At 49.6% G+C, this 26270-nt stretch overlaps 1 protein-coding gene across 2 annotated transcripts in view; it reads right to left on the bottom strand.

Annotated features, from left to right (window-relative positions):
- The window catches only part of LOC8043048, a 130683-nt gene that overhangs the window by 69842 nt on the left and 34571 nt on the right, over positions 1-26270 (bottom strand). For both annotated transcript variants that reach the window (XM_040214723.3, XM_042293065.1), the window contains exon 3: positions 20848-21103. In XM_040214723.3, the coding sequence (XP_040070657.2) occupies positions 20848-21103 (256 nt within the window). The remainder of the gene's footprint in view (positions 1-20847; positions 21104-26270) is intronic.

The following is a 26270-nucleotide window of genomic DNA, read 5'->3' as shown; positions in this document are numbered from 1 at the left end:
GCTCCCCCGCAACATGCACCCCGTGCATCATGCGGGACGAAGGGAGGCGAGAGCCCAAGCCATATACAAACGCTATGGCCACGAACCAACCACCGCATACACGGACGCGGCCTCTTATCCCGGCATAAGAGCCATGACAGCCGTCGTCGTCCAACAAAATCACCATGTCAGCAGCATCACACTACCAAGATACGAACCCTTACAAGCGGAAGAGGCGGCCATTGCTCTTGCCATCGCGCAAACTACAGCCGAAGTCATCATTACAGACTCGCAGCATGCGTGCCGTAATTTCTCCAGAGGAAGAATTCACCGTACAACAGAACGGATTATCTCCCAACACCCGCCGGATAGACTCATCACTATCATATGGACACCCGCCCACTCCTCTGTACCAGGCAATGCAACCGCCCACCTCTTGGCCCGAGAGTTATCCCGCCGGGCCCTGGGAGACGAGCAGGAGCGGCCGGTGCCATTGGTAACATATCAAGAGATCACGCAGCACTATAGGTTGGAGCGGCGTACCTACCCACCCCCACATAAACAACTATCGAAAGAGCAGGAACGACATCACCGTGCCCTACAAACTAACACCTTCCCTCATCCCACTAAATGCCATATCTTTTTCCCTACCCTCTATTCCCCATTATGCCGCTTTTGCGGAGCTCCTGGGACTCTCTTTCATATGGTAGGAGGATGCGACCAAAATCCCACCCAATCGTCTAACCCCTTCCAGTCGTCATACGAGCTTTGGGAGAGAGCACTGACCAGCTCCAACCTCGATGACCAGCTCATGCTCGTGTCGAGGGCTGTGGAAGCAGGGAAGGCTCAAGGCGTCTTGGACTAAGGACTCCTCCCCATCGCTTTCTCATAATAAAGATGTTTATTCTCTCTCTCAAACTAGCTGTGAGATCGGTCTATCGTTCAGCTGACCATATTCAACAAAGTAGATGAGCAATCTAGCCAAAGCGTTACAACTATACTCCGCGACAACTTTTCTTGGCAATGCAGTGGAAGGTACGTCCCGCGTCCCCTCACCCATTTTGAGTGTACGCGGGCTCTCCTCCTCTCCCCGGAAATGGGGGAGGAGGAGAGCCTGCGTACACTCCAAATGGGAGAGGGGACGCGGGTCGTACCTTCCACTGCATTGCCAAGAAAAGTTGTCGCGGAGTATTAGCCCCGAGAAGTTCGCGTTGCGCCCCCTTGCGGCGAACCGGGGTGACGTCACGGCGAGGAGAGAATTTTTCCCCGACTCGGCCCGCTCGCCCTGTGGAGGCTGTGACAACTCTAGCTGATGGCGCGCTCGTTTCTATTTAATTTTTTTTTTGCGTATTTTTCGTAGGAAGTGTAAATTTTTATATGTGCCTTTATTGAGGTATGGCCTGTTGCTACACATGAAACTTCAACCAACATTTTAAGCGTGGTTGACAGGGCAGGCAACGCATGAATCACAGCTGGTATATGAAAATAAAGAAATATGGCCACAATTGCAGGAGCATCACTATAGATTTACATCTCGCACAATAAATGCTGTTGATGGTCTGAATGAATTAGCAGGTTATGTATATTTTTTTTGTACCTCTGTTTCTAAACAAGATCGCCGAAGCAGAAAAGCTGCATGCTGCTCGAGCAACGTGTTAAATACAGTCTGGGCCAGGAAGAGAGAATCACAAGTAAGATAGCCCAAGTGCAGGGGCAAAGTAAAAAAAAAAAAAAAAAAAACAAGGAACATTTATTATATACATTGCTTGCATTTGACCTTTGCTGGATTCGGATAGTATTTCAATGAACTACACAGGGGGTATCTGTGGACTTGTTTATATCAACCCTCAAGTAATGTATAACAAACGTAAGCGAAGGTGTCTAGCTCGTTATTAGCCTTTTAAGCCCTAAAATTGAGATTTTACTGAAATCGATTGTCCTGAAGCTAAAATACCAGAAGCTTTTCTCACGCAGACTGTCGCCCTTCACAGGTTCCACATTTTCTGCTGCTATAGTGCTGCATCTACCACTAGACAGACGTTCGAACGCTTGCTTTTACTCCTGTTTTCCTCTGATGTCAGAGAGTCCAGCTGTAGGGAGTTTGGAGGCTGAGGAAGCTTTTGAAGACCTGCATCAGTTTCTATTTTAATTAGAAATGAGAATTCAGACCAAACGGTGTATTTTCGGAATACCCAAGGCTGGAATAAAGAATGTCAGGAAAAAGTATAAACATTTCATATTACGGCACTATTGCCGTGCATAGTTTTGCAGTTCAATACATATTATACAGACAACTGGGGGCAATTCGGCCGTTTTTGCTGCTACCATAAAAACTAATTTCCAATAATCGTGCAGCTTCTAAGAAATTTGCCTGCATACGTGTATAAACAATATAATTAATTCACGAAGAAGCTACATTTATGTAAAACAACCCTGTACCACGAACACTTTCGAGATCATCAGACGCAGGGCCTTTGAAACATCTGCGAACCAGCGCATGCAGAGTGGCAGCGCAGAGTCAGGGTCGCGAGCTAATTTGCCGACCACCCAAAGGCTCATGATATAAATGCCACTTCAAAGGCCTTGAAAGCGGGATGTAATATTGTCTTAAATCATGAACGTGCAAGGAACAGAATTCCAACGTCTGAAAAACTTGCGCCACCGCTTCAACGACCCCTCGCAAGATTGCCTTGTGTCGTGTGGACGGGCGGGGAGGTTCATCGGCGGAATTGCCTCCGCCAAAAGCTTTCGAGATTTGTAACCCAATTTTAAAGGTAAAAGGGACAAGCAGCCTTATGAAATGTACGGAAGCACGCCAATATCGGCCTAACCCAACGTATTGCACACCGGGGAAACGAGGTCCAGCTTCTCGAAGAGCTTGCGGCACACAACGCCAAACCAGGAAACCGGTGCTGGGAAGCGAGCCGATGCGAGATCGCGGAGCGGAGTACTCCCCTTGACGTCACAGTACACCTCAACCAATCCGGGCGCGGCGACCGCAGCGACGCTTGTGTTCGCTCTCGGGGCTAATAGGGAAGCCGCGAACTACCCGAAGTTCGATTTCGAAAGGTTTCGATATTTTCGGACCGGACGGGTGTTCGAATTCGAAAGGTTTCGATATTTTCGACCGTACGGAGGTTCGAATTCGAAAAATTCGCAACTTTAAAAAATCGTGGAGTTTCGAATTCAAAAAGTTCGAAGCTTTCACGGTTTCTAAAAGTTCGGGTTCGATTATTTCGAATAGTTTTTTACTTGAGATTCAAGAAATTCGAAGATTTCGAACTTTTCCTAACTTGAAATTTGAGAGATTCGAATGTTTCAAAAATCTTTGGATCTGAAATTCGAAAAATTCGAACGTTTCGAATTCTTATAGACATAAAGTTCGATAAATTCGAAGATTTAGAATTTCTTTCTACATAAAGTTCGAAAAGGTCGAAGATTTCGATTCTCTTTTAGCGCTAAATTCGAAAAAAAAACAACGAAAAAAACAACAACTTAGGTTTCGAATTTTTTTCAAGTCCAAGTGAGCAAAGTTCGAAGTCCGGTTTTCATGTTCCGCCACAGTTTCAGTTTCAAATAAAGGCCCGTTCCCACTCTTGCGACCTGGTAAGACCGAGAGAGACCAGCCCGGTTTTTAAGCCTCTTGCGATCTCTTAGGACCAGCTCCGCTGCATCGCATCCGGTCCTAAGAAGTCGCCAAAGGCTTAAAAACCGATCTGGTCACTCTCGGTTTTACTTGGTCCCAAGAGTGTGAACGGCGCTTAACGTTTTCACGCCTCACTGGTTTTCACGAAATCAGGTTTAGAAATGTTCGGGTGTGATATTTAGACTGCGCGAAGTTGGTCAGGCAATTAAATGAGACGACCAGTGTCCCGGATGTGGTGGATTATTTGCCAGTGCAGTGACATGTGCAGATCAGTAATTGTGACCGCTAGCCCGGGGGGGGGGGGGGGTTTAACGTGCATCACGCAGCAGTGATCACACGAACGCACTGTTTAACGATACTCATCCAGTTCGAAACGGCCAGGGGCAGGCAGGTGGTTGAGGCTCAGAAAAACCTTGAAGCAATCTGGCAAGCTGTCTCCCTGCCATCCCCCCCCCCCCCCCCCCCCCCCCTCGCACGCTGGTAGTAATCCGCTCGAACGCCGCCCGAGTGATGCTGGCATACAGTAAGTTTAGTTTGTACATGATTCAAAATCCTGATACTAGGAATGAAATTTGAAAGAAAAAGTGTAAGAAGGCAGAAAAAAGGGGACAGGACAACGTCTCAAACTCAGCTCACGACAACGTCTCAAACTCAACTCAGCTGAGAACTCGGCTCAGGACAGCGTCTCAAACTCGACTTAGCTGAGTTTGAGACGTTGTCCTGTCCCCTTTTTTCTTTCTTCTTACACTATTCCTTTCGAATTTCATTCCCAGTCTCGGGATTTTGCATCATGATCAACTTACACCAGCTCGCCTGCAAGGGAGTTTGCATCATGATCAACATACACCAGCTCGCCTGCACCTTGACAATTCTTTAGGTTGTGATTGCTTTTGAGGTTTATTTCCCGAGACGGAAGAAATGCCGAGCAAAAAGCACAGAAGCTGACACAACTTGAGGTCGAGGAGCGTTTTACCACACCAGTAGAGTCGGAAGAGGAAAAACGGGGGGAAGGGGGGGGGGGGGGGGGGGGAGGGCTCCAGCCCCTCTCTCTCTCTCTCTCCCTCTCCCCCCCCCCCCCCCCCCCGGATATTTCGGACTGTTAAAGAAAGGGTGATGATGTGGGTTAGTTGGTTCATACTGACGAAAAGGCAAACAGCGCACAGTGAACGGGGACTAAAGGAAGTGCAAACAGGACAAGCGCTGGCTCTCAAATGAAATTTAATCACATGAAAACAAATCAAAGAAAACAGCAACTCCGCCCATGTCACATGATACATTCACCACGTGTCCAAAAAAAAACATCTCTTTACTACTCAAGCCCAGTGACGTTTGGCTTACGCAGTTCGCGCCTGCTTTTATAATTGCATGCGCCTCTAAAATTTCTCGATTCACTCTGTCCCTTCCATAGCCAATGATACCCGTCTTACTGAAGGTAGGTTCACACCCCCATCCATGACAATGCAGTGGCAGATGCCCCCCTACAGCTCCCACCACTGGCTTTCCACTAACGTGTGGGAAAGCCTACGTCGGTCAGACGGGCTGATGTGTTAATCACAGACTGCGGGAGCATGACTTGTCGTTGCGATAATTTTCTAGAGGCACTCCCAGATATTTTACGGGGGTGGTCACCCACTGCATGTTGACAAACGAACAAGGAGTAGAGCTCCACTCTCCATGCCAAAATCCCAGGCACTTGGCCCAGTTAACAGAGCTGCCACTGACTTGTGAACGACTTGCACAATACTCTCGCGATTGGAACAAAACACTGCAATATCATCAGCATACGCTAACACTTTAACTTCGGTCGCATGGAGCTCAAAACCACTGATAGTACTGTTTTTGAAAATACTAATGCAAAGGGATTCTATGTAAATGCAAAGAAGAAGTGGTGACAAAGGACACCCTTGGCGGACGGATCGATTCACTTTTATACGTTTTCCAACCGACTTGTTCACCATAAGTCTCGTTGAGCAACCGTTGTACTCCATGCTGACACTTTCGCGGATAACAGCGCCGACGTTTACATGATCGAGAATGGTTCAAAGCAGGTCGTGAGGCACGCGGTCAAAGGCCTTTCCCAAATCTACCTGGAGCATCGCAAGTACGCATTGCGTCGCAACACTCCAGAACACTGCGTGCTTTATGGATATTGGTGAAAATAGTCCTTCCTTTTATGCCGCAAGTTTCATGGGACCCCCACTATTTCTGGAATTACAGATTTCAATCTCTTTGTTAAGATCTTCATTAAAATTTTGTAGTCGACATTAGTCAGGCTGATCGGCCGACACTGCGTCCTTTATGGATACTGGTGAAAATAGTCCTTCCTTTTGTGCCGCAAGTTTGATGGGACCCCACTATTTCTGGTATTACAGATTTCAATCTCTTTGCTAAGATCTTCATTAAATGTTTGTAGTCGACATTAGTCAGACTGATCGGCCGACACGCTGTGACTTAATGCGACTTAACCGCTTCATCTGTTTTGGGGATTAACACTGTGTGCGACGACATAAAAGATGGAGGCAACATATACAAATCATATGCTTCATTGAATACTTTGGCTAGGACCGCGAAAAATCTCTTGTTTCTGAGTCTTATAAAAAGCTGCACTTAGGTCGTCAGGGCCAGGGGACTTTCCCGGGTTTAGGGTTTCTATTGCAAAGACCACTTCCTCTACGCTGATGGTCGATTCTAGTAATTCTTTCGTTCCGTCTCGGCCACCGATCCCCCTTAGAAACACCAGAGCAATCACCTAAGTGATACGATAATTCACATTCGATGCATCTTATTTTCAAAACGTAAACACATTAGGTTAAGTAACATATACACAAGCATGCACAGCATGCACACCACGAGCCCGAGCATACCGAATATGAACCCCCGTCCAAGCATATACTGGCACGTATGAGCAGTGAAACGCACACAACACCGACACACCAAGGCCTCGTTTCCCCATACAAACTAATATTTAGGCTAGTGACAGCCACCATTCGCTATATATATACAAAACCCCGCAAATATTACTAACACACGAGAGTTATGTGAATTTCATTTTGGAGGACACACACTTAATCGAACTAATTAAATGGCGACATTATATAAAGCATCTGCGCTAAAATAGCTTCACGCAAGATGACCACGATCAGTTTGGGTTTAAGTCTATTCTAGGCTCATTGCCCAAGGAATGTGGTAACCATAAATAATTTGGACATTTAATCGATGTCGAAGCAAAGAGAGAAATTATACTTGCGCCAAATTACGGAAATTTGGCAACAGATACTGATATTGGCAGTTTCAAAATTGAGCAAAGCCTATCATGTTGCGTTTGACCGAGCGGTGTTCCAGGCCACGGCGAGAAGACCAGACCGGGAGCAGGATAGACCGACTGTAATGTCAGGCAGACTCGCCGAGACAACGAAATGCGAAGAAGCGATCCGTGGCAGCTCGACAGTCTGTTATCGACCCCGTTCGAAAGTCACGTGTTGATTATCAGAAGGTCAGAACCACTGCACAATGGCGGAACAACTGACATCGTGGAATGTGCAAGTCATTTCATAACGCCTTAGCGCGGCCAACGACACACTCTAAGAAAAATGGGAGTGTAACTTGCTCCCTCAAGGGGGGAGAAAATGCGCTGACACAACCATTGGTCCCCTAGGGGAGAAACGGTAACGGAAGCAACCCTTGCTCCCCTATACGTTAGTTCTTTAAAGTTGAGCCCCCACGACTAACTGTTGCACACTTGCATTTAGGCAACTGGGACTAAATGTTGCGCCCTTACCTTATTTATTACTAAATTTCGCCCTTACATACCGAGGTGGCGCTAGTCAACGTCAAATTTAAGATTGGCAACAAAAAATTGTATCGCCGGGATAGATATTTTCTACGCTAATTACATACACGCATGAACAACGCCTATTTCACATTTGCACACGTATTTTACATTTTAAAGGAGCTGTGCAACAATTTCAGGGCTTTGCTTAAATAATTGTGGAAGTTGATGCCTGACACTTCTGCAGTGAACTACAGAAAACAGATTTTGCCTGGATACCCTAGTTTTTACTTAAAAAAATGAAAAAGATCCAGGTTTTTGCCGCCTCTCAACTCGTGCATCGTCTTCCGGGTCACGTGCACAGTGACGTCACTAGAGTAGGCGCGGAGTTCCGGAAAAGTTCTCTCTTTAGAGCCATCAGCGAGCAGCGAGAACTCATCCGCTGCCGACCGCGTGACCACCCGTCCTTGCCAGTGTGGCGCTGTCCCCCTCCCCCTCCGGCTTCTGGCGGCTGTTCGCGGTTTTGTGGACCTAGGATAGATGGCGCCACTAAAACTCCGTATAATAAAAGTTTTGTCGATGATACCAGGGTGTTGACGCATTTATATATATGTTGGAACGACAAGATTTGTAAAAAGAGTTACCTTTTATCGAGCAGGTATTCGCACAACTTGCTATCTTTCTTACAACGACCCAAGTGACGTCACGCCGCTTGTTTCTCATGGCCGCCGCTCGTGGCTGCAGGTCGGGAAATATTCCAAGTTTTGCCTCGCTATTACGCGGCGGAATCGCAACATTGCGATGAAAAGAGGTGTGTTTTCTGCCATTTGTGACACAGTGAACAATATCAAAAGCAGAAAATGCCAATTCCTTCAACGTTAAAATCGTTGCACAGCTCCTTTAACATGGACAAGGAAATAAACACACATGGCACACACAATACACACGTGACGACACGCTAGTTCTATTGCCACCCCAAAGCCTACCCATGCGCCTTTTATACTGATCTTATGAAAGGAGTCGTTTTGTCGGTGACCATCTCAACCGTGAACGACGTTACAAATATGGTGCTGCTTTCGCACCAATATTGTTCTTCAATATTGTTGCTAAACTTTCCAAGGGGTGTATCTCTTACTAAGAAGTAACGGTGCACACAGTAATTATTTGTGACAGTCTATATAAAACAGCGTCCCCATTGGCTCCCAGCAACCACGTTCTTCCTTCTCCGCAGAGACTGCCCTACTTTGCGCATGCGCGTCTCTATGGCAACCGCATCGTCTTTTGCAAAAAGAAAACAAAAACGCTTAGATTGTAAAGAGTACAAAAAAACAAGAAACCGGAATGAAGATTTTTTTTTTTTTTGTCTTCGGAAACGTTTTTACCACGTGCTACGTGACTATTTTCATCCCATGCAGTTAAACCAAAAAGAAAAAAACGCTTTCAAAGTACGCTGAAAAGAATGCAAAGGGGAAGGACGCCAGGACAATGGACAAAAGCCGCATGGCCAGTGCATCAACAATGGCGGCGCTTGAATCAGCGCTGGTAGCGCTGGGTTCCACGACGCGCTGGAACAGAGGCTGCGCACGCTATAAAGTCAGCTTCAACCGTTAAACATGCCTCCTCCTGCAATTTTTGATGCTACGATTGTCTGGGGATACGGCCCATTCGTCACATGTCGATTCGTCATAGGGCAACTGGTAACAGGCCCGTTCGTCACAGCCGAACATTCGTCATAGGATGATTCGTTACGCTGGCAGTTCGTCACAAAATGACTCCAAGATCGTTAAACGTTCTCTTTTTTTTTTTCTATTTTGTTTCTTTAGGAAAGTTACGAAAGGGGGTCACCCAACCAAATCCGCACAAGGTCAGTCGGGTTGACTACTGTACGAACGGGAACAAAAGCATGTTTCAATGACCCCAAGATAAGCAACATGCAACCTTTAGCCTGCATGCTGTCTTATCTGGGTCACCTTACTAACAGAAGAACTTCGAGAACATAAAGTTCAGTATAATAAAATAGCCACTGAACCCGATTCTTCTTTTTTTTTCCTCGCTTCAGGGTTTATCTTGCCGGTTGCTTCCAGATTAATAAAAGACGGATTTATTTTGCTGCCCATCTCACTCTTGATTTCTAAATGGGGGTGGTTACTACTAAGAGAGGTGGGCGATATGCTTCTTCACGAAGGATATTCTTACACTTGCATTAAGGTTAACGAAACTACGTTGTATTCGGCCTGCCGCCGAAGAGGAGTTCCTAAAACTAAAATAGTCACCGATCACGCCAAGACTCGTGTGATTTCTTATTCCAATGACCATACGCATGCATTTGACTCCACCGAGATAAACGTTCTTCGGATTCGTCATCAGATGAAGGAAACGACTGGTATGTACCAAAATTTGTTCCTTCTCTTATACTCCCAAAACAAGTTCACTAATGTCGAACATTGTAAAACCCGAGATTTAGAAGGAAAAAAAAAAAGGAAAAACGGGACATGTTCTCTTTTTTCTTCTTTTTTGTCCTAAGTCTCGGGTCTTACAATGTTGAAAGCTCACCAGCTCGCTTGCTTCTTCTCTGTAATTTCGATCCTCACTAATGTCCTTTATACCAGTGGAGGGCCGTCTAGCACCGCACCAATACTTCTGGATGCGGCTGCCTGTGACAACAGTGCATCGCAGATTCCCGCACCGTCAACACTTCGGCGCATAATCCGCAAGCAAAGGCAGCGGGCGAAATTCGAGTATAGCGTACTATCTTGCAGCGCCGACATACGAAAGCCCACAGAGTTTAAGGCAAAGTGTATTGCAGCGCAAAAGCACAGTGCTCGACATATTATGAAAATAAGGACTGTTTTACCTGCATGTAGACCACAGCCTAAGGAGATTCCTTTTTTTTCCACGACAGCGAAGAAGGCCACAGCGAAAGAATCCTGACTTTTTCGACGTTATAACATAAGCCAATTGGTTAGGTTATCTTTGCGTACTTTCAGATGAGAATGGTTCCAGCATTGGCCTTCTTTGCCAATCGCCGACATTCCCGATGCCTTCTAGGACCTTCTCGAGGTTTACCCCACCGATGCCTCACTCGTGGCGGACTACTCCGAGGACGTGTATATCGGGAAACCACGTCGAAACGGCTTGTTGTCAGCCACCTTCCCTCCTCTGGTTCGGTCAGTCAGAGAATCAACACTAGCACAAATGCCAAAGACGAACAACAGCATCGAAGCGTTGCACCGGGGACTGCAGTTAAGAGCTGAACTAATCCTCTGAGAACATGGAAGTTTTCTGTAGTACATTTTTGCATTTCTGGCTTAAACATTTAGTACGGTGCCCACTCGAAAGGCTTTCTCCACCTGTGTGTGTGTTCTTTTTTTTTTTTTTTTTTTTTATGCAAGAGCAACGTGGGCTGCAGTTCTCCCAATATCTGGGCGTTCCTGGGCTGCATAAAGAGATATCAGTCCTTGGCTAAATGAAGCTGGCTCAGGTAGAGGGCGGTACGACATCTTCAAGGGTGTCCAAAAAGCACGACGACTGTAACCGGCGTCTTCATATCATTGTGAGCCGCTACGATGGTCGCAATCGTCTTGAAACCTTGAGGGCGGTAGCTCAAAATATCGCTGTCTAATTTTTTTTTTTTTTTGCTCAACAAATTTGTTGTTTTCTAAGTACAACGATGACTTGTTTGAATGTTCCCTCTCTTCAGTAAAAATAAAATATAAAGTACTAATTTTTATTGCATGCAAAACGAAGTCAATATAAGTTGAACAAGCTCGAATATCCGGTTCGCACAGTGACAGACTTTCCTAGTGACGAATTCCCCTATGACGAATATCCCGCTGTAACGAACGGGCCTATTACCAGTCGGCCTATGACGAATGCGCACATGACAAACGAGCCTACACCCGATTGTCTGTGGATACCTCCCCCTGCGTTCCGAAATGCGTCGCTTACGCTGGTCATCGGCGATGCAACAGCCGCCGCCATCTTGTCCGCGCGTCATTTGTTCCCGCGCTCTTGTTCCCGCGCGCCTTTCGTTGCTTTTTCTCCCGCGCTTTTGCTCCCGCGGCTGCTTTTTCTCCCGCGCGCCTTTCGGTTAGTCCCAGTCGAGTGCAGTTAGTCCCCAGCATTTGCGCACGGTACCTAGCTCGAACCAGATGGTCTCTTCGGGGATCGAATGGGAGTTCAGAGGACCAAGTACTGCCGTTAGTCCTTTTATACCCGTGCCACACGGGCAACTCGAATGCCATTTACAACGAATGGCATTTGAACGGACGGCCAATCAGCGCGCGACACTCCGGGCCTAGCGCATTCCACGCGCGACAGATTGCGAGCCGATTCGCCGATCACACAAATGTCACTCGTTGTAAACGGCATTCGAGTTGCCCGTGTGGCGCGGGTATTAGAGCATCTTTTTTCTTAAAGGGCAGGAGCCGACGAGTCTATCAAACAGCGCCGGAAGTGCAACGTAATTGCGCTATTCTTCTTTTTGTCTGGGTCAGTGTTTGCCTTCTAAACGCAAAAAGTGTGCCGTGACGTTGCGGTTTAAGTCTGCCGTTGTGCAGGAATTCCACAACTTTCAAAATACTGCCCTTTGTTGGCGGTTGTGGATTCCCTGCACAATGGCGGACTAAATCCTCAACGTCACGGTACACTGGAAAAAACACCAACACAGAAAAAGGTGATGAGCGCAGTGACGTTGTACTTTCGACGCTGTTTAATTGGCTCGTCGGCTCCTAGTGTTGATCGCGCTCCGACGTTTGCTATCTTGGGGAATGACTTGCACGTTCCTCGATGCAGTTGTTCCGCCATTGTGCGGTGGTTCCGACCTTCCGATAATTGGCAAATGACTTACCGAAAAGGGTCTATAGACCAACTCAACTCTTTGACGTCACGCAACTGCGGTGGCGCTGCTGTCAGTACTGAGCATCCGCAGGCGCTTCATTCCTCCCGAATTTGGTTTTTGCGCACGCGCAATGCCCACACCTGGAAAGCGAACTTGTTTGTAAACAGTGTGTAGGTATCTAAAGGCTACGGCCAAGAAACAAGAAAAACAAGAGGGCCGAAGATATCTCTTCCAGGCGCGGCGGCGATTATCAGATGCGGGCCTCCGTGCGCTGATGCGTGACAGCGCTACAACCAGTTCCAAAAAAAATGGGGCGTTATGCATATAAACAGCGGAAGCTGTGCTGCTCATTCGACGATTTTTTTTTTATTTGGACACACTGTCACGATTGAAGGTGACGAGAAGCCAAGCGGTGAACTGAAGGATAAAGGTTTAATTAATTGGCGAACGTGTACCAAACAAAAATAAGTAACGAAAGAGCGTCGAGGCAGCAGAAAGCGGGCGGCGATTCGGCGGCACTACAGAGCGCTAGCGAGACTGACTCGACAAGGTCGCGGGCAGCTGCCTATCTACCGTGCGTCGCTATCTCGAAAGTTCGGCAAAGTAAGTTCGAGCGTCACGCGCTCGGGGCGAGGATGAAAGAGCACTTTCGAGAACAAGAAAGCAGGAGGAAAGTTACGTCTGGTGCGAGAATGAACGCGAATCCTCTAGAGGTCCGTGACCGAGCGTTTCCTTATCGATCCTGCGGGCGGCATTATCCCCCCTTTTAAAAGTGCATCGTCCCGATGCATAGCGAAAAGAAAACAGAAATGGTTAAAACTATCTACGGTGCAACGAAATAGACATGCGGTGTCACAACCTTAACGCGCGTAGAGCGGCTTGAGTCGAACTACGTGGACGACTTCGGGTCGCGGCTGGCGACGTCCTGATGGTCGGGTTCCGTCGGGTTCCTCGTAGTTCAAGTCCCCAAGGCGGCGAATGACCTTGTAGGGTCCAAAGTAGTGTTTTAGCAGTTTCTCGCTGAGTCCGCGGCGGCGAATGGGTGTCCACACCCAAACCCTGTCTCCGGGCTGGAACTCCACGTCGCGGCGACAAAGGTTGAACCAGCCAGCGTCGACACGTCGCTGGTCCTTTATGCGAAGGCGGGCTAGCTAGCGTACCTCATCTGCTCGTTGGGTGACCAGCTGGGCGTCGTCGGTGCCGTCGTCTGTCGGGTCGTGGGGCAGCATGGCGTCGAGCATCGCCATCACATTTCTGCCGTGCACCAGCTGAAAAGGTGTAATCCCAGTGGTTTCTTGAACCGCCGTGTTGTACGCAAACGTGACGTAGGGCAACAACTCATCCCACGTCTTGTGTTCCACGTCCACGAACATCGATATCATGTCGGTGATGGTCTTGTTTAGTCGCTCCGTCAGCCCGTTGGTCTGTGGGTGGCACGCCATGGTCCGGTGGTGGTCGGTGTGGCTCAAGCGGAGTATCTCTTGTGTCAGGTGCGCCATGAACGAAGAACCTCGGTCCGTAATCAGGACTTTGGGAGCGCCGTGTCGGAGGACGATAGACTCAACGAAGAACTGGGCTACTTCCACGGCGATCCACGGCGGTCCCCGACGGGAGTGCTTTTGTCTCGGCGCACCTGGTGAGATAGTCAGTTGCCACGATTATCCAACGGTTTCCCTGCGTCGACAGCGGGAATGGTCCAAGAAGATCATTCCAATCTACTGGAACGGTGCAGTCGGGGGAGTCATCGGTTGCAGGAGACCTGCCGGCTTCGTCGGTGGTTTCTTGCGTCGTTGGCATTCGCGGAACGAACGGATGTAGAGGTGTACGGTCTTCGGGAGCTTGGGCCAGTGGTATTTTTATCGTATCCGTGCAAGAGTCCTGCTGTAGCCAGGGTGACCAGATGTTGGGTCGTCGTGGCAGGCTTGGAAGACCTCTTCTTGAAGACTAGTGGGAATCACCAGGAGCCACGGCGAGCTGCTATCCTCGAAGTTCTCTTTGTAGAGGATACCTCTCCGGACGGCGAACCTCGGCAGGTTACGTGAGAAGACTCGGGGAATCGTACCCCCTCGTCCCTCCGAGTGGTCGATCAGTGCGCGCAGCTAAGGATCGTCCCGCTCGAGCGCTGCCATACCGTGAACGCTCACTGCGCCCAGAAAGTGATCGTCATAGTCGTTGTCTTCGGCACAGCCGGTAGCTGAATCGACGGGGGCTCTGGGCAGGCAGTCGGCGTCGCTGTGTTTTTGGCCTGACTTGTAGACCACGGTCACGTCGTACTCTTCAGTCGTAGGCTCCACCGAGCGAGGCGTCCCGATGGGTCCTTCAGGCTCGCTAACCAACACAGCGAATAGTGGTCGGTGACCACCCGAAAAGGAGTCCCGTACAAGTATGGGCGGAATTTCGTGATGGCCCAGACGACGGCCAGGCATTCCTTCTCGGTCGTCGAGTAATTGCGTTCCGCGTTCGACAGCGTCCGGCTAGCGTATGCGATCACGCGCTCCGCATCGTCTTGTCGTTGGACTAGTACCGCTCCGAGTCCTGTATTACTGGCGTCCTTGTGAACTTCCGTTTCGGCTGATTGGTCGAAATGGCCGAGAATCGGTGGTGACTGAAGCCGTCGCTTTAGTTCGTCGAATGCTTGTTGTTGTTCTCCTACCCATACGAAGTTCACGGCGTCTTCCGTAAGGTGCGTGAGCGGCGCAGAAAGCTTGGCGAAATCCGGAACGAATCGTCGGTACTATACGCAAAGTCCAAGGAATCTTCGGACGGCCTCTTCGTCGGTGGGCGGTGGAAAGGCCGCTACGGTGCGAGTTTTCTTAGGGTCAGGACTTACACCTTCGTTGCTTACAAGGTAACCCAGAAACTTCAGTTCGCCGTAGGCGAACCGGCACTTCGTCGACTTGAGGGTGAGTCCTGCGGTCTTGATTGCCCCAAGAACGGCCCGAACGGGCGGCGCAGATGCTCGTCGAAGTTGGCCAAGAATACCACGACGTCGTCGAGGTAAACGAGACAGCTCTGCCACTTGAGGCCTGCCACGACGGTGTCCATGACACGTTGGAACGTTGCCGGCGCCGTGCACAGTCCGAAGGGCATCACCTTGAACTCATACAGTCCGTCGGGCGTGACGAAGGCAGTGTTTTCTTGGTCCAGTTCGTCGACTTCGATCTGCCAGTAGCCACTTTAAGGTCCATCGACGAAAAGTATCGGGAGTGGCGCAGCCGGTCCAGGCTGTCGTCGATGCGGGGGAGCAGATACGCGTCTTTTTTCGTGACCGCGTTGAGCCGCCTGTAGTCAACGCAGAATCGAAGCGTTCCACCCTTCTTCACCAGTACGACTGGAGAGGACCACGGGCTGCTCGAAGGCTGAATGATGTCGTCGTTGGGCATCTCTTGTATTTGTTCATGAATGGCCTCTCGTTCCTTTGGGGGACCCGGCACGGCGGCCGATGCACAGGGAGCGCATCCTCGTTGGTAACGATGCGATGTTTTAGAGCGCAGCTCTTAGGGGCCCGTTCCCGGCTTGAGCGGCGTCGCCGTCGCCGTGGGCGTAACCAAGGTCATCCCAAGATCACTTGACCCCCAAAGTCATCCCAAGGTCACGTGACCCCAAAGTCACCTCAAGGTCACGTGACACCCCAAGGTCACCCCAAGGTCACGTGACCCCTCCCCCAGGGTCACGTGACCCCCGAGGGCACGTGACACCCAAAGTCACGTGACCCCGGGGTTACGTGACCCCCGATGACGTCATCAGTGACGTCACTGATGACGTCACCGGCATCTGTATCGTCAGCGTCATCATCACTGATGATGTCATCAGTGACGTCACTGATGACGTCACCGGCATCCGCATCGTCATTGTCATCATCACTGATGACGTCATCAGTGACGTCACTGATGATGTCACCGGCATCCGCATCGTCATCGTCATCATCGCTGATGACGTCATCAGTGGCGTCACTGATGACGTCACCGGCATCCGCATCGTCATCGTCATCGTCACTGATGACGTCGCCGGCATCCGCATCGTCATTGTCATCATCACTGATGATGTCATCAGTGACGTCACTGATGACGTCATCGGTATCCGCATCGTCATCGTTACTGATGACGTCATCGGCATCGGCATCGTCACGTGACCCCCCTAGGTCACGTGACCCCCACCCAAGGTCACTTGAACCCCCCCCCCCCAGTACCCTTCCCTCCTCCTCCTCAAGAGCTGCGCTCTAATTCGGCGTTACAGGGAGTTGTAAACGGCTTTCACTTTTTTCAACTGTTGTCTGGCACACTTTCGACGTCGTCGTAAATCAGTCGCCGAACTCGGCGAGGAGGTCTCCGAGCCGTCGTCGTTCTGTGGCACTGAGCTTGGGGTTAACGTCGAGCTGCGGTGGCGGTGTACTGTACGGCTGGCATGGCGAGGACTCGTCGGAGATCGCAGCGATTTCGGCGTCGGCCCGGAGTTCCTCGACGTGTCCTACAGTGGCACCTTTCGTGAGGAGCTGCGCCTCCGGTCGAAAGTTCGTCCGAAGGACCACAGAACGTCCATCCCGCAGCTCCGCTACGCCCCTCGCGACGCCTCTTCCTCTTCCAAGAAGCAATTGGACGTTGCCTTCCAGAAGGACTTTCCCGCTGGCAACTGCATGGGTCACGATGGGCACAACACTCGACCGTGGTGGCAGGTTCACGTGGTCCGCAATGACTCGGGCGGCGGCAGGCGTCGTGTTGGATCCCTCGAGAGGTATAACGGGCTTTCGCAACGTCAGCCTGTTTGCTCCGAGGTCGATCACGGCACCGTACTCACAGAGGAAGTCCATGCCAAGGATGACGTCTCTCGAACGGTCTTTGAGGACGACGAATTTCACGGGACAGGTCTCCGCATGCATGTCCACGCGCGCAGTACACTGTAGATTCAAATAATGTTCTACTGAACTCGTTTTATTTTTCTGAGGGACTACACAAGAATGACGACATTAAAACTACGAGGAATGTCCATGCGTCCAAACCGGGCGCTTCCCGCAAGGCGTCTGCCCCTCTTCTTCTTTCTCCTCTCTTGCCGTGGGGGCGACTTGAGTTGCTTAGTCTACTTTCATGGAGGTCTGGCCGTCTGGACCGCAACCGGGCCACCGAGCTGGTGTCGGGCATCCCCGGTGCGTGCCAGCCTCCTCCGCGGCTCGAGGGAGCGTGTTGCGGGGAAGACGATGCTGTCGCTGCAAGCCTCTACAACACCTTCCCACTGGTGTGATAAGATGTCCGCCGGCGGTTCGTATTTTCGGGCAATCCCACGGAATCATCACCTTCCGAAGGCGGCGAGGGAGCTTCTCACTTAAAACCGAATAGTCTGCTCCGGAGTCGATGAGCGCCTTCGCGTCGTGGACGTCGATGATTACGTCCAGGTTATTGGACACCGTCGCAGAAGCTTCGCTCTGATGAGTGTCGTCGCTAGTGGGGGAGCCCTCCGACGTTTGTGGAGGATATTGGCGTCGTTGATCCTCGGCAATACTACCTCCCGGCATTGCCGCACTTACGTTTTTTAGGCGAGGCAGGGGGGACAGGCTTTCTCGGCGAGATTTACGCTGAGGCGATGCAGGGTGTTGCGGTGACGGCGATCGGAAACCGCAGCGGGGAGACGGTCCTGGGGATGGCGAACGGCGGAGGTATTCGTCGATGTCCCTAGGTCGCTCTCCGTATCGCGGTCGCAGGTTGTCGGGGTGGAAGCCGCGTAGCCCCAGCTGCCGGTACGGGCAACGGCAGTAGACATGGTCGGCTTCCCCGCAATGGTAACACAGCAGGCGTCGATCGGCCGTTCGCCACACGTCGGTCTTCCTGGGCGCCGGTTGTTCTTGCCGGACGTACTGAGGTCGATCGTCGAGACGTCGGGAATACTGCTGTGCTGGTGTCCCGTCGTCGTGGCGCAGGAGGTTGACGGGCAGCAGGTGGAGGTCGTCGGGCCATGGCGGCGTAGCTCACCGTCGGTTGCTCGAGCGGAGCGGGCTTGACAGGAGCCCGTGGTTCGATGGCTCTCTCAAGCTCGTTCCTCACAACTTCGGCGATGGACAGCGACGCCGGGGGGACGGCAGCAGGCAGCAGTTTCTTGGGTTCTTCGCGAACGACTTGACGGATCATCTCGCGAAGCTCGTCGGTGCTGGTGCTGAACTCGGAGCTTGCCGATGCCAGAGTCGAAGCGTCGTTGAGCCGATCGTAGTGGCGCGCTCGGGCCATTAGCGCCCGCTCGATGTTCGTCGCTTCGGCAACAAATTCTTCCACGGTCGTCGGGGGGTTGCGAATAAGTCCGCCGAAGACTTCGCTCCTAAAGCCCCTCATAAGGAAGCGCGACTTTTTCTGGTCAGTGGCTTGCGGGTCGGCGCGGCTGCTCAGGCGGAGGATGTCTTCAACGAAACTGGTGACCGTTTCGTTGCGGCCTTGAGTCCTCGCCTGGAGAAGGTCTTCGGTCCGCTGCATATATGCGATGATGATTCATGAATGCCCGCTTCATCTCGGTGACGCAGGCATCCCACGACGTGAGCGCAGCCTCGTGGTTCTCGAACCAGTGCCTCGCAGTACCCTTCAACGAAAAGTAGAGGTTCTGCAGGTGCTGCTCGGCGGTCCATCCTTTATGGCGTGCCACGCGCTCGTAGTGTTGGATCCAGTCCTCGACGTCCTCGTGGATCTCCCCATGGAAAGGCGTCAGAGTCCGAGGGGCGACGGGCAGGTAAACTACGGGGGGGTGCTGCTGTGGTCTGCGCCGTCGAGGAAGCCATCGTCGTTATCGCTTGCCTTGTCCTCGCCAAAAGTGGTCCGAGTTCAGGAGCTTTCCCCTGAAGACGGCGGCTGGCACGATGCTCCGAGTCTTCAACGGAAGCTCGTCGGGAAACGGGGCTTGCTGATCGAGTTCTTGTAAGGGTACGCTGCACGGGTGTCGTACCCCGCACCTCCACCAGAAATATCACGAAGGAAGGTGACGAGAAGCCGAACAGTGAACTGAAATATAAAGGTTTAATTGGCGAACTTGTGCCAAACAAAAATAAGTAACGAAAGAGCGTCGAGGCGGCAGAAAAACGGCCGGCGATTCGGCGGCACTACAGAGCGCTAGCGAGACTGACTCGACAAGGTCACGGGCAGCTGCTTATCTACCATGCGTCACTATCTCGAAAGTTCGGCAAAGAAAGTTCGAGCGCCGCGCGCTCGGGGCGAGGATGAACTGGCACTTTCGAGTACAATAAGCAGGAGGAAAGTTACCTCTGGTGCGAGAATGAACGCGAGTCGTCTAGAAGTCCGTGACCGAGCCTTTCTTTATCGACCCTGCGGGCGGCAATACTGCCAGCCGCTTGTTGGCAACCAAGGCAGGGGTGGGGATAGACAGACACAAAAAAGCTTGGTAACCTAGCACACAGCAAGCATGCATGTGCAAATCATATGTCGATGGAGATCGTCATATCGTCGGCAAATTTTTCCGCCAAATTTAGCGGAGAACCTGAGTTTGTAGGTGCCGTGACGTCAGGTCCCATTACATCAATTTTCCCATCAAATTTAGCGGGGAAACTGAATTAGGTCAGGCCATGATTTCAGGTGACGTGACATCGATTTTCCGGCCAAATTTAGCGTGGAAACCAAATTGGTGCATAGGTCACGTGACATAAATTTTTCCGCTAAATTTAGCGGGAAAACTGAATTCGTTTACGCTCACGCCGTCGCGAAACTGGGGGGACGAGCCCGTAAAAGCCAGCGTTGTAAAAAAAAAAAGCACACGTTAGAGTGTTAGGGAGTTCCAGTGGCGCGACGTCTCTGCCGTGTGTACCACCGATCGGGCCGAGGCGGACCGTCCAAGTTTTTGTCCAGGCACGACTTTCCCATTGCACCTCCATGTAGCCCCCGAAATCGCCCCCCCCCCCCCCCCCCCCCCCCCCCCCCCCCGGTTTACGTGAACCCGGCGAATTCCGAGGCGAGAGGAGCAAGGCGTCGGGCTGCGGCTCGCCAAGAAACCCCTTCGCCCGAAAGACGACCACGAGACAGCGCCCGATGCGGACGGGAGGTGCCCGTTCTCCCTTACGAAATGAATACCTAATTTAGCTTAATATCTTGGAACAAAATTGAATAAACCTATACGTATTAATTTTAACTTCAACAATCCGCCTTTGTATAATTCGGTATTTTCGCGACAACAAGAACCTGACTGGGGTTACCCAAGTTACTGTGTGCTATTGCCTGGCCTTGAATATCCGATTCAGAAGTGACCATTCCCCCGTCATCCGGATACAGGTGGTCAATCTACAATGGTGGGGAAGTCACGGCTGGCCATGGGGTAGTCAAAGCCTCCAAAACGCTATTTTGATTTCCCCGTGTAGTTATTCTTTCTTTGAGGGGGCAGTTCTTCGCACTTTTCTTAGGGTCGTGTCCTGTCGGCCTCAGAACACGGTGGGCCAGAAACAGCGAACACCAAAAGGCCTCGAAGAACCCCTAGGTTGCTTCCAGTCACAGCTGCCTCGAATAGTATTACGCGGAACGCGCACTGACGGTAAGAAAATTACTCGTCATGATGACTAAAAGTCTCCTACAACTGCCACCCGCAGCGTCGTTAGATGAGGATACCCAAAAGGCCGCGTATGCGGAGTGTGCATCTTACTTCGAGCTATCTTTCTGAAGGGGACGTGAAAGAAGGACTTGGGGTCGCTCCCTGTGTACTCCAGGCAAAGCCGCTCTCCTGGGTCGCCCGAAAGCACCTCCAGTCGCTCCAAAGCTTCTTCCGAAGAGAGCTCGCGCAGCGTCCTGTCTCCTGCCCGTACGACCAGGGTGTCGTTCGCCAAGAGGGCGACTGCGTCGGGTCTCAGTTCGAACTGCACGCTTTCGTCAGGCCGTGCGGTCACGCAGTGGCTGGATGGCTGGGGTCACATGCGGGACATCGGGTAGAAAAAAAGACGTGAGATGTGACTGCGACTCCCACCGCGCGTGTAAGGCGCACAAATATCCGCTTTCTTCTTCCGTGATAATCAACTTCGTGTGCTGCTCCGACACTGAGCTCACACCAGGCGCTATATCACTCTGCGATCAATCGGCTTATATATTTATTTCTGCCGACGAGCCCACGATACTCCAGGAGTCTAGAAGGTAAGTGCACAAGGTTATAGCTCGTGGTTTTGCATAGACGAACTCTTTCTGATCCCACTTAATTCAAGTGGAACGGCAGCACGTAGCACTCCTATCATTTGAGTTTTGACGGCCCTTAAGGTTCAATTGTAACCTCTCATTTATTCCTGATATAGTACGAGGGTCATTTAAAATTAACCGCTCTTCAGTTGTCGTAAAACTTCTGTTGGCTGCACCTTTTTTTTATTTTTTTTTTATTCACTTCTACACAATACTGAATCTCTGGAGCATCAAGGCAAAAGACCATATGGTCTCACAAAACCTCGATACCGCTTTATAGTAGAAATACGAGAATAGTTACTGTCTACAACAAAATAAAATATCAAAAACGCTCTGATAAAATCACATTTTTCAGCATTACAACAGCAAATAAAAATTACAAATAAAATTTGTGAATAACAAATCGCAGACGAAGAATTTAAACCAAACAGTTTCGATTTGAGTTTTTCTCTGTGGTTCTATTCCTATCAAGGTTTCTTTCAGCATGCATTTAAATTAGTTTTTTTTTAAATACTAGGTGGTGATATGTTTTTGAAGGTCACTACACGTGTTTAAATAGTTCGGGATTTGATACGCCAGTGTTTGTGTGGTTATATGTTTGTCCTAATTTTAGGAAGCATGTACTTATCATGCCGCGTGTCATAGCGATGGTCTGGTCGAATGCAAAATGAAGGATACGTTGGTCGTGAAAGTCTCGAGTCCTGAAAAGTGTAGATTGAAAATTTTTATGTGTACAGTTGGTAAGCATTGAATATTTGATGGTGTTTGAAGATTGGGAAGGTATGCGCGTCATAGTCAGAATTTTGTATTATACGCACAGTCTCTTTATTTTTTTTTTGTGCAAAAGATGGAGGTTTTAAATATTTGTTTTTGTTGTCTGACCCCACAAAACGAAGCAGTAATACAGTTTTGAATCTATTAAGGTGTAATACAGGTGGACGCTTTAGCCATTCTTGAAATATATGTTTAGCAGATGAAAGTAAGCCTATTGATTTTGAGATTCTACTTCTTGCAGCCTTTACATGGTATGTCCAATTTAAATGCTCGTTAAACAAAACTCCCATAAATTTGTGGTTATTCACCCTTCAATTGTGGTACCTTCAAATCTCAGTTCAATTGTGCTATTATTTGCTTGGTTTGCCGATGAAACGACTACGAATTTTGTTTTTTTAGTATTTAAAAATAATCAATTTGCGCTATCTTCGCTTTTTGTACGAGGTCGCTGTCTCTCCAGTCACTGCTGTTTGAACAGTCAGTTTAGTTGTAACTGAGGTGTGAGAAACAATAGCTGCCGAATTCTGATTCCCGCAAGTCATTGCGCCTGTGGTCTGAGGGTATGTCTGAGGCCGATATTTATCGAAGACTTGCAAAGCGCTTTTTTACAAAGTAGCTTGTTTGAATAGAAACATTAGTTAAGAAGGACGTGTCAGACATAAAGAAGGGGCCCGACGCTTGTCCGCGACCACGACTGATGACGACATTGAGCATGCACGCGAACCTTTCATACCTTTCACAATTTTTGAATGGAACGTTTCACCCGAGAACATAGTTACAACTAGCAATCTAGACGTATTAAAAAAATTCTAGGTGAATTTTTGTAATCCACAACGGACTATAGTATTTTTAATGTCTTTTTGTCATATTTTTTATGTTTTGTTGATGCTTTCTGTTTTGTTGTTCATGAGTGTTTATGCTTTTTTTTTATTGACCTACAAATATGAGCTGCCCACCCTTGTATACTGCCCTGTTCCAGGGCCTTCAAAGTACTAATAAATAAATTAATAAATAAACTGATTCTTCCGGCTGGACGAGTGGCAGTGGAGGATGTAACAAATCATTTGGAAATGAGCCAAGGATTTGTCTTTGCAATAACCTGTAACAGGCTTGGCCATCAAAAGGGTTTGACGAAGATAAATTATATAGCCAGATTATGGATAATTTTAATCGCCCTCGTATATTAACGAAATAACGGCCCGTCGCTTCTCCTCAATCGGTCTATTCCACGGCGACTAAGTTGTCTACACTGAAATAGCTAACGATTAAAGCCCAACCACATGACATGTTTTTGTTTTTTTACGCGTCTCATCAGCGTCAGCGTCCCTCCGCATCGGCGCGCGCATGACGAGGGAAAAGGTGACTAATCAGATTAATGTTCTTAGATCGATCTACAGGGTGTTCTCGAGCGCTATTCGTGCGCTACCCGAGCGCTATTCGTGGGGGAATGACTAGAACAATTATTTTACACCAAAAGAGAAAAAAAAAAAAAAAATTCAACGCTATGCGTTCCATTATGCTGCAGTCGGCGAATGTCCTCTCGGCTGGCCGGAATACAGCACTCAGGGAGTCGGGCAGGCTTTGCCAAAATACGGCCGCTCGTAGCTACGCCACCACTAACGGTGGAGTGCGGGCGAGGATGGGCTGAAGGGCAGCAGTGCGTGGATTGATCCGAGGGCAAGCGGGGATGTCGGAGAAGGAGAGCTGCATCCGGTTGCAAAACACACGGATGGACGCAAGCTGTCTCCTATGATGGAAGCTTTGCCATCCTGCAGCCTGGCAGAAGGCAGCGGAGGCAGCACACCGAGAGGAGAGGTGGGAGGCAGGGTTCAGGCGGCGGTAGAGGCTGGTGTGGGTGTGGGTGTCAGACCGCAGAACAATACTCTCGAGCTGGAGGGACTAGGTCCGTGTACAAATCCCGAAAGGCTGCGAGGCTCGTTCCCCGGGCTACCCGGAACACAAAGCCAAGAAGGCGGCGAGCTCTTGCAGGGAACGATGAGACTTGTTCTCCAAAGTGGAGGCGATGGTCGATGCACACACCCAGAATATGCATTATGGCGACTTGTTTTAGGAGAAAACGCCTTGTCTGGAAGCCACAGGACGGAAGAAAAGATCGTTGCGGAGAGATGGTCATGGAGCAGCATTTCGACAGGTTGAAAGGAAGGCGGTTTTCCAAGGGCGGGCTCGGCCTCCATATATCATTCAATCTTTTGCGAGCCCCTGTCCTGTTCTCTATGCTGCCGACAGCATCATCCTAACATGGTGGAGGTGCAGAGTCATCCTCATCCCCTACATTCAACATCGTCGCCGCTCTAATACTGCCGTCTCGCGTCGTTTAGGAAGTCATCCGCATCCCCAGACCGAACACCAGCCCATGGCTTCGTCGCCCAGTTCCCGCCCAGACGCCATGACAAGCCGAATCAGACGAAGCCGAATCAGACAAAGTTGACCGAGAATCCCCCGCCCCTTTCCCCAGCCCCCGACGTTCCGGCACTTCTTAAGATGAGTCCCCCAGCCTGGACCGTGCCGTCCAGCGACTGAAGCTGGACAAGAGGTCTGCGACTCTATGGAAGAGGTCGAAATGCAACGTCTCCATCTTCATCCCCACTCTCGCTGTCGGCAGCCGTTCTTTGTTCTTCCATGTGTGTCCTTGTGAGTGTGGTCTATGTCTTCTTATTCACGGGCTGGGTCGGCCGTTTTCGTCGGAGGGAGTACTGCTAGGAAGATGAAAACGACGACGGGGCATCGGTGAGCGCGACCATCACGCGCCAAGCCCCACGGGCCTGCTCGGCTTCTATAAATCATTCTGTCTTTTTGTCATCACCTGTCCTGTCCCCTATACTGCCGACAGCATCATCCTGACAATATAATTTCATTTGCCTTTTTAAAAACGGTAATGTGACATCAGTTTTCGTTTTGTTTCGGTTTCAACTGGAATCGACATCATAAAATATTGGCGCGAAAGACGAAGGACAAGGGAGGACAGGACAGGACAAGCGCTACTTTCAACTGCCGTTTTAATGAAACAATAAAGAAAGGAAAGTTCGAAGGTAAGTTTATATTTCAAGAAATGAAAAAAGAAAAGGATTTAGAAGGATGGCTGAGCTAAAATTTAAAAAAAATAGTTAACAAAAAATTAAAAGGTAAATATAAATGTAAAATTATATTTTAAAATTAAATAAGAAGGTATCGTAGCTCCTTGGGTGACAAGTTCACTGATGGCGCGCTTATGCGGGATTCGCTTCTTGCTGTGGTGGCCTGGACTTCGTAAATTTCTCTAGTTCTTTTGTCGTGGAACCGCCTCAGAATTTATGCGCTAGCGAACGACGGGGCTCATCCACAGTCCCTTACCTGTAAGGCTAAGTGACCTGACGGCGAGGGTTTCAGAGAATGTTTATGCTCTCGGACCCTGATGTTGACGCATCGTCCTTTCCGGATCAAAATAATCTGGCGGACAAGTTGGTTATACATACTAAATTACAAATAGCGCTAAGAAAAGGACAGACGAAGAAGTGGACAGGACAGGCGCTAACTCACAACTGACGGTTTTATATACAACGATAAAGAAGAAGCTGAAGGAAGTGCCTGGTGTTGAAAAAAGAAGAAATAAGTATATTTCTAGCCGGGGCGCTATAAGACGATTGTTAGATATGTATGCGATGCATGTATCGGCTACAGTGCTTTAGTCTTTTTAGTCTAACGATCTTCTTAGAGCGCACCGGCTAGAAATAGACTTATTACTTTTTTTTTCAAAACCAGACACTTCCTTCACTTTCTTCTTTATCGTTGTATATAAAACCGTCAGTTGTGAGTTAGCGCCTGCCCTGTCCACTTCTGTCCTTGTCTTAGCGCTATTTGTAATTTAGTCTCCTTTCTGGCCCACAGAAACGTTTTCACATGAGAGCGGTATCTCATACACAACACTGCAGTCACAGTTTATGTACTTGCGAGCATGTCTCACTCTGCATTTGTCCGCCCTGCCGCGCTGCGACTTTATTTTGGGGAAGCGCCTTGTTAGCTTGTCTGGAGCAGACAGCACCATCCAGACACCGTATATTTATGTGACTGTCTTGAAGCTGTGTGAGATGCGATGCATGTATGGGACGATAGAGATCGATGTCGTTTCTT

This window comes from Ixodes scapularis, unplaced genomic scaffold (assembly GCF_016920785.2).
Source record: "Ixodes scapularis isolate PalLabHiFi unplaced genomic scaffold, ASM1692078v2 PGA_scaffold41__6_contigs__length_2269736, whole genome shotgun sequence".
Lineage (NCBI taxonomy): Eukaryota > Metazoa > Arthropoda > Arachnida > Ixodida > Ixodidae > Ixodes > Ixodes scapularis.
Note: the sequence above shows the minus strand (reverse complement) of the source record. Positions and strands in the feature narration are given on the sequence as shown.